A 9,102-nucleotide genomic window follows, 5' to 3' on the forward strand; every position below is an offset into this window, starting at 1 on the left:
GAAGTAAATAGAAAAATATGTCTAACAAAATAAAAACTGTCTTCACCACTTGCCACCGGAAGTAAGATGTCTCGTTTAGAAGCTAAAAAGCCATCATTGTGTAAAAGTGAACCACTGACAAGTGAGAGAGTCAGGGCCACACTTTGTGTCTTGAAAGGAGTCCTGACATCCAGCTATGGCCCTTCGGGGAGGCTGAAGCAGGTGCACAACGGGCTTGGAGGCTATGTGCGCACCACCTCACATTCGTCGGCCCTGCTCTCCAGCCTTCCCGTCACCCACCCCATTTTAAAGATCCTGACGACATCCATGCAGAATCATGTGTCGTGTTTCAGTGACTGTGGCTTATTCACGGCCATTCTTTGCTGCAATCTGATTGAAAATCTTCAGAGAACAGGCTTGACACCCACCACTGTTATTAAATTAAACCAGCACCTTTTACGCCTCTGCACCAGTTACCTCAAGTCCGAGTCCTGTGGTTGTCGAATTCTAGTTGACTTTAGCAGGCCTCAGACCCTCCTTTGTTTGGTGCGCAGTATAGTAACAAGTAAACCCGCTGGTATGCTCACCAGAGAGGAAACAGACCACATCAGTGCTTTGGTTCTGAGAGCCTTTTTGCTTACAATTCCAGACAACGCCAAAGACCGCCTCCTTTTAGGAAAGAGTATAATTGTGCCTTTAAAAGGTCAAAGAGTTCTAGATTCTTCTGTATTCCCTGGAATACTTATTGAAATGTCAGAAGTTCAACTGATGAAGACCTTACCTATCAAAAAATCAGATGCCTTCAAGGTGGCACTCTTTTGTGCTTCTTTATCTGGAGATCTCTCTGATACTGGAGAAGGAACTGTGGTGGTCAGTTCCGGGGTCTCTCTTGAAAATGCAGCCCTGGAGCAGTTGCTTAACCTAGGAAGGCAGCTAGTTGGTGATCACGTAGATCTTGTCATGTGCCAAAAAGTTATACACCCATCTTTAAAACAGTTTCTCAGTATGCACCGTGTAATTGCTGTAGACAGAGTTGGAGTGGCTCTGATGGAACCCCTGAGTAAAGTGACAGGTAAAAAGCACCTTCAGTTTTTGCCCCTTACAGTTAATAATCACACTCTTTTTTTGAGTGGAGACATTCTTGGTGTGCGTCACTGTTAACATCTTGAAAAATTTTAGAAGCTGCCAACCTTGCAGCATGTGTATCATTTCTGCCAGCAAAGGTGGCTTCTAAGAAACACCCTGTACTGTTCGCTTCCTAAAACTTGAGTGATTATGGCAATTTCTATGTATTTTCCAGCCCCAGAAAAGACTAGGGTCTATTATAATCTAAAACCATTAACCCCCCAAACATCTTAGAGTACTGAGAAGTTTAACAGCCTCATAATCCTAAGGTGTTTCATACTTTACACAAAATTCTTCTACTTGAATTTTACAAGTAGAAATCACATTATATTCAGAAGGTAATTTTGCAGCTAAAATTTTCTTCACTTCTCTACTTCACTACTGTACTGCCTAAATAGTAATTCCTAATTAGGGGTGGGTAGGTGGGTGAATGTGTGCAGGCACACATGCACGCTACCTTTAAATATCCCAGATATTTCCAGCTGAGCTCCTTGAGAATCAGGATTATCTTTTATATTTAGCACTGACAACAGGCCTGGTCCACAGTAGGTGTTCTAAAATGTTTGTTGAACTGACTAATATTTGGTAAGATACAGAATTGCAACAGGCAAGAAATTCACTGTATTTTACAAATTAAAATCAGACATAAGGCTGATGTTCACCTATTACAGCCAAAGAAACATGACAATGTAAAGAGTTCATGATTTGAGCCACTTTCAATATCTTTTTAATTGCATTGACAACATAGCAGTCATTCTATTCCGATTGATTGCAACATTTATCAGACTTAAGCCATTGTTAAAGTTCACTATTTTTAGTGTTGTTATAAATCATCAAAAAGTAGTAGTACATATGCCAATATTGAATACCTAATATCTGGGTTATTGCCCTGTCTCTATGTCCCATGATTGTCAAAGTGGAAATTATTATGAAATAATGAAATAGTTCCATGGAACTCTTGTGGTTGATGTTCTGGATCAGACCCATAGTTTTAAATATTTACTGGTTTTTCATGACTTTTCCAGTTGTGAATATTTGGGTATTACAGATTATTTAGTTTTTAAAATGTGAAATAGGAGGTTGCTGCCTGTGTTCTCCTTTAGGATTTTGATGGACTCCTGTCTCACATTTAGGTCTTTCAACCATTTGGAGTCTATTTTTGTGTGTGATGTAAGGAAATGGTCCAGTTTCATTCTTCTGCATGTGGCTGTCCAATTTTCTCAACACCATTTGTTGAAGAGACTTTTTTCCATTGGACATTCTTTCCTGCTTTGTCAAAGATTAGTTGACCATATAGTTGAGGGTCCATTTCTGGGCTCTCTATTCTGGTCCATTGATCTATGTGTCTGTTTTTGTGCCAGTACCATACTGTCTTGATGATGACAGCTTTGTAGTAGAGCTGGAAGTCCGGAATTGTGATGCCACCATGTATAGTGATTAATATAACATAATAAAATAAATAAATAAATAAACAAAAATAAAAAAAAAAGTGTGAAACAGGTGCCTGGGTGGCTCAGTCGGTTGAGCATCCACATCCAATTCTTGGATTCAGCTCAGGTCATGATCTCGGGGTTGTGGGATCAAACCCCACATCAGGCTCTGTGCTGGGCGTGGAGCCTGCTTAAGATTCACTCTCTCCCTCTCTAAAAAAATTAAGATGTGAAACATTTTGCCATAGAAACAATAATTTAAGTGGGCACTGGGTTTCTATACCCCCACAATTCTTACTTATCCCACGTATAACTAGAACATGGTATAAATAGCCAGAACTTTAGTCCTGGATCTTGGGAGCAGTGACCTTTTGAGATAAAAAGGAAGGGAAAAAAATAATTATACCAAGCCCATGGCTTAGGTAAACTATGTTTTCCACCCTCCTTAGTGTATCTAGGTTAACATTACCTCCTTTCTCCCTCTTTCAGACAAAATTCCTCTTTATTGGTCTGGATTAAGTAGTGGGGTTATTGTCCATGGGCCACTGGTGTGTTTGAAGTTTGTCATGGCATACAGAGCATTGAACATTTGATTTGCTTTATTTGTGAAGCAGACATTATTATCCCCATTTTACTCTCCTATGGGGAGGCCCACCCAGAAAAGTTAAATGATATGAGTGACTTGCTTCATGTCCAGTGGCTCGTAAGCGGTAGAGCCAGACCCTCTCTGTTGCATCCACCAAGTGAAGTAACACATCCTGTAGGTGTTTTGTTTTGTTTTTTTAATCCTTAAATTTCAGATTACTCAAGTATTCCTTACTCTGAGGCTTCAGAAGAAAGAATATTCAAAGAAGTCTAATTGTTCGGTGATTATTTTCTGGGTTCTTGCAAATTTTTTAAGCTCCCAGAAAATGTATGCACATTTTTGTGAGCCTTTTTCTAGAGAGTATAAAATAGCTCCTAACAGATGTTCAAAGTCTGTAAACCAAAAGAACCTCTGCTTTGCTTTATTTCTATATCATCTTAATAGCAGAATACTACTTATTTTATAGGTTTTAGAAGCATCTTATTCTATATTTCATGTTTTAAAGTGTATGCGTGTGGGACTTTTATATTGGCTAGGAATCAGTTTTAATGATTGGATGTTCCATCTTTACTCATATGTTTTGTGTTTTCTAAACTTTAAAAAACAGGAACACAGCCTATTGGTTCCCTAGGCTCAATCTCTCCTAGTAGTTATGGAAGCGTGAAAGATTTGTGCCCTGCAAAATTTGGCTTCAAACATTTTCTTCATCTTATTCCTAATGAAGCAACTATCTGCAGCTTGCTGCTCTGCAGCAGAAACGACACTGCTTGGAATGAGCTGAAGGTAGGTCACAGACTCTGAATTCCATTATTTAGGGGCTGAGGCCGCGGTTAAATAGTCAGACACAATAGAATTTGTGTGAGCTATGTATTTTGTTTTTCATAACTTTCCCAGGTGATTTAGAAAGCAAAAACAACAAAACTGACAGAATTAAAGTCCCAAGTAAGCAGATTTACTTGCCTGTGATATTACAGTAGACTCGGCGAGCACTACCAGTTATTTCTGATATTTACATGCAATCTAAAAGTCCTTGACATGTGAACTTTTTTTAGCAATTAACTTGAACTGTGTACTCTTTGATGCTAATGTGTATGAATAATTCACTGAGAAAAATGAATTCCCCAGCCATACCCATCATCCACCTCTTGATAGAGTTTGTTGTCTTCTACCAGCAATAACACGTGCAACTTATTTAAGAGAAGTGATAACCTATGGTATTGGTCACGAACTTAAAGATTATATATACTCAAGGATATATCCTTGATAAATATGAAAGGTCTCTATGTTTTTCTTTTTATTACTACTGGGTTGTAGCTGTTACTACTTCCATAGCAACTTGCAAGGAATTCTATACCATGTATACAGCTAATTTATTTAGACTGAAATAATTTTTTTTAGTAGAAATACTAGCAAACCTTGCTGACCCAGTTATTTTGAGGCCATCCATTTGTGAATCTCAGTTTGAAGAGCTAAGTGCATATGAAAGGTGATATTAATCTGGTCCCTGGAAACAAACATCTGGCTAAAATATTTTTCTTTAATCTCTAATCTTTATTATTCCAAAATGTATTCATTACATTACAACCTTGGCAACACAAGCTTTGTTCTTTTGCAATTAAAATCCAGCTCTTTGAGTCTACTATCTAAGTTCCCTTGAAAACATGGTTATATTTCTTTGTGAATCTGATGTCAATGTCTGATTCTGATGATTCACCTCTTTTTTAGCTCACATGTCAAACCGCACTGCATGTTTTGCAGTTGACAATCAAGGAACCGAGTGTTTTGTTGGGAGGCGGCTGTACTGAAACTCATTTGGCAGCATATATCAGACACAAGGTAGGTTAGATGGACCTGCTCAGATTATCTGAATTCTCAGCGACATTTGTTTTATGAGATAATAAACCAAACCAGGGTAACATGACCCTGGAGCCTTTAATGCTTAATTTCTCAGTAGTCTAACTCAAATTTTGTATTTGAAAACACTTGAGGAAAATAACAGTTGCAAATATAAGGTAATATCTTTATCACCATGATTATTATTAATCCATCCTTTCACCAAATGATCACATTCTTTGAGTATTGTTGAAATATTGCATATTGAAATGAGCATTCTGTTAATGGAAGTTGTATTAGAGATTTCAACTGCTGTGGTACGATCATAATTGATAGTCATAATGAAAGTGTTAAGATTCAGGCGCCTGGGTGGCTCAGTCATTAAGTGTCTGCCTTTGGCTCAGGTCATGATCCCAGGGTCCTGGGATCGAGTCCCACATCAGGCTCCCTGCTTGGCAGGAGGCCTGCTCCTCCCTCTCCCACTCCCCCTGCTTGTGTTCCTGCTCTCGCTATCTCTCTCTGTCAAATAAATAAATAAAATCTTGAAAAAAAAAAAAAAGAAAGTGTTAAGTTTCTACAGAATACTTCAGTACCTTCTGGACTATCAAGAAAAGACTTAGTTTCATTTAATAATGCATTCCAAGTATTAGATTCTATTATAATTTTTAAATTGGTATCTATTTATAAGTTCTATCAAATAGAATGTTTTTTTGTTCATTTAGGAAACTATATTCCTGATAATAGATAAATTTAGTGCATGATAGTTCTGATTATTTCATAAATACTGACCTATTTTCTTTGAAAATGGATACAAAAAAGTATGTGTTTTCCAGATATTTGCAACTGATTCTTTGGTTAGTCAGGAGTGTTATCAAGAGACTGCAGGGAGCGCCTGAGTGGCTCAGTCAGTTGAGCATCTGACTCTTGACCTCAGCGCAGGTCTTGATCTCAGAGTTGGGAGTTCAAGCCCTGCATTGAACTTTAAAAATGAAAGAGAGAGAGAGAGACTGCAGAGCTTCCAGCGGCTGACTAGGATTAGAGAAAGAGTAAATGTTTTTTTTACAGATATGCCCCACCCTTTTTCCCAAAATGATTTAAAATCTATTTGATGATAAAGCACATTCATGAAAAGTTATCAGAATGTACATTCTGAAAAACAAAATGAGTGCCCATGTATTGATGACAATAATATAGTCTGCAAATGGAATTAAGTAAACTGGAAAAGTTTTTTGGAGGAGGAAGGTTTTATGAGTAGGATTTTGAAGAAACAATATAGCATTGAAAATATGGGAAAAGAACAGGCAGCATAGATGGTCTTATCTGGTTCACACCTCCTGGGCAGAAAAAAAAAAGCAGCCACTGCTTTGGAATAGTTTGGATATGGGTTTTAACTATCATTCGGTTATTAGCTTGCTAATATATTATTTTTCTATAGTGAAATTGCTAGGAGAAACTTTTTTATTTTTATTTATTTATAAATATTCCATTTATTTGGGAGAGAGAGAGAACACAGAGGGAGAAGGAGACTCCCCACCGAGCAAAGAGCCCTACGTGGGGCTCGATCCCAGGACCCTGAGATCATGACCTGAGCCGAAGGCAGACGTTTAACTAACTGAGCCACCCAGGCGCCCCTAGGAGAAACTTTTTTAGAATGGTGGAACCAAAAAAAAAGTTTAAAATTATATTACCTTTTCATTAATTTAAAGAAATTACTTATTTTTAAAACATTGCTGTGAAAATTACACATGTCCCTCAATGGCTTTTGTCTTAATAATTATGTGTGTTCTCATTTTAAACAAATCTCAAACACTTTGCCAGCTATAAATAAGTACTGTATTTGGACGTTAGCCTTCAGGAACCTCCTCCTGTGTGTATAAAAACCTGTGATATATGCATTATGCCTTGTCCCTCAAATATTGAGGAGGCACAACTGGGCAGTCATTCAGAGTAAGCTGGATGATGGGGTTTACTCTGATTCATTTATTCTGATAACATGACTAGCATATATTTATACTATAACCAACCCAATTAAGGGATAATAGCCTGGCCAGCTGACCCATATTTGCCCATTAGCATTGTGCTGAACCCCTAAGGAAATTGAACATAAATAGTAACATTATGATAAGCGTCTGATCAAGTGTTTTATCTTTAAGAAACATTTTTATAATATTGCTCTGTATGTGTTTTCAATGGTTTTATTACTCTTTAGACTTGTAACGAGCCAGAAAGCATTCTCAAAGATGATGGATGTACTCAAACAGAACTTCAATTAATCACTGAAGCATTCTGCAGTGCATTAGAATCTGTCGCTGGCTCTTTAGAACATGATGGAGGTGAAGTTCTTACTGACATGAAGTATGGACACTTTTGGTCCGCTCAGGCAGAGTCTCCCTCTGTTGTTAACTGGCCAGATTTGCTTTCAAGATGTGGCTGTGGACTATACAATAGCCAGGAAGAACTCCACTGGTCTTTCTTGAAGACTACTCGGCATCTCTTTGCACCACAAACTTGCCTTCCACATGAGGCTACGGGCTCAGCCAACAACCTGACCTTGGACTGTTTTACTGCTAAGCTTAGTGGCCTGCAGGTGGCTGTGGAGACAGCCAATTTGATTTTGGATCTTTCATATATCATTGAAGATAAAAACTGATAGCATAGCATATTTATGTTACAAACAAACAAACAAAAAACCTAGTCAGGTGTCAGTTAAGAAAAATATTGAGTGTATTTTTTTTCTCTCCCAAAGGCCTGTTCTGCATATTTGGATAGATTATTCATAAAATTATAGAGATACTTATATAATGGGGAAAAGTCTGATTTTTAAATAGAAATACCATAGAATATTAAAACTATGAAGCATTATTATTAAAGATATTATAGTTATCTTAGGGTTTCCACAGATGCCACTGTATATTGTTCTAAATTTTTGTTATTATTTTGACATCATTAAAGAATATACAGAAATAAAAATTTCCTAACCTATGCTCTGGTTTGGATATGCTTATTATAGATACCTTTTAGTAGTATTTATACATGTTTAGATTCTAAAGTATCACAAAGCACCCAACATATATTGCTCAATTAAGAGAAGTACTCAAACTGCACATTTAGTAAAATTTTGATGTTCTTTACATGAGGTACTATCATTCAGGGCTTAAGTAACTGATGTCGAACCTGACCTACCTATAATTTCTAGTTTGTGTCACAGTTCTTCATTTGTGTTATTTCAAAGAAATGTGTGATTAGGGGAAAAAATTACTTATGTAGTAACTAAGCAGTATAGAGAAAAGAAGTGGAAAAGTTACTTCTCTAGTTCACTCAGTAGTGTAAAGAAGAAGCCAGAACAGCTCTCATATTCAAAGTAGAGACTGATGTTTCACCAGGGAATGTAATTTGAATGTTATGCAAATGCAATCAATGTATTGATAAATTGAAGAAGAAATACAGAATGCAGCTTGAGGAATAAGTATGGAGCTATAGCAGATGCTATATTAAACCTTAGGAAAACATTTTGAACATTTTTGGAAAATTAAATAATGTAAGAGTCAGTGATCAGATCTATAGCCATGATAGAAGGAGACAGAATTTTTAAGCAATTTCCTCCAATATTCTTGTAATGCAAAACAATTTTTACCCTGAGCCAAAGAAAAAAATGCAATATAAACTCACAGGAATGCACTATATATTGAAAACTCAGCTGCACCTCATGCTTCATAAAATACTGCTCTTAAATTTTACTTCTTTTATTATTAGAGTCAAATAGAAGGGCAGTGTGGTAGGCAGCCTTTAAGATGGCCGCCAGTGACCCCTCCCACTCCTGGTTTTCACGACTTGCACAATCCCCTCCCCTTGTGGGTGGGCTGGATGTAGGGACTCCTCTGAGTCTCCATTTTCTCCTTGTGAACAGGAATGTCTTATTGCAGTTCTCCTATGCCTGCTTTATTATTGTATGTTGGGAGTGGACTTGTCCCATTAGCTTCTTGGGTCTACAGATGGAGAGGAGTTCCAGAAGCTGTACTTAAAGAATTACACCTGAGGAGTCTCACCCACCCTGACCTGATTTCAGTGATAAGATTCTGGACTTTAAGCTGATATTGTAATGCAGTGAGACTTTTGGGAGTCTGGGAAATATGTGAATGTATTTTGCAT

At 37.4% G+C, this 9,102-nt stretch overlaps 1 protein-coding gene across 1 annotated transcript; it reads left to right on the top strand.

The window, feature by feature from the left end:
* The first annotated feature begins 66 nt into the window (after nucleotides 1-66).
* On the top strand, nucleotides 67-7,935 carry MKKS (MKKS centrosomal shuttling protein). The gene is made up of 4 exons (XM_036072515.2): nucleotides 67-1,051; nucleotides 3,728-3,903; nucleotides 4,846-4,956; nucleotides 7,163-7,935. Exons 1-4 carry the CDS (start codon nucleotides 67-69, stop codon nucleotides 7,601-7,603), a joined length of 1,713 nt encoding a protein of 570 aa, XP_035928408.1. The 3' UTR covers nucleotides 7,604-7,935.
* Nucleotides 7,936-9,102: the final 1,167 nt, after the last annotated feature.

Source organism: Halichoerus grypus, chromosome 10, assembly GCF_964656455.1.
Source record: "Halichoerus grypus chromosome 10, mHalGry1.hap1.1, whole genome shotgun sequence".
Taxonomy (NCBI): domain Eukaryota; kingdom Metazoa; phylum Chordata; class Mammalia; order Carnivora; family Phocidae; genus Halichoerus; species Halichoerus grypus.

What these genes read in the sequence shown, in the direction of transcription:
- MKKS (XM_036072515.2), top strand. Translation starts at nt 67, where the DNA reads ATGTCTCGTTTAGAAGCTAAAAAGCCATCATTGTGTAAAAGTGAACCA. An exon ending in CTGCTTGGAATGAGCTGAAG is followed by an intron (nt 3,904 to 4,845) that starts GTAGGTCACAGA and finishes CCTCTTTTTTAG; the next exon opens with CTCACATGTCAAACCGCACT. An exon ending in CAGCATATATCAGACACAAG is followed by an intron (nt 4,957 to 7,162) that starts GTAGGTTAGATG and finishes ATTACTCTTTAG; the next exon opens with ACTTGTAACGAGCCAGAAAG.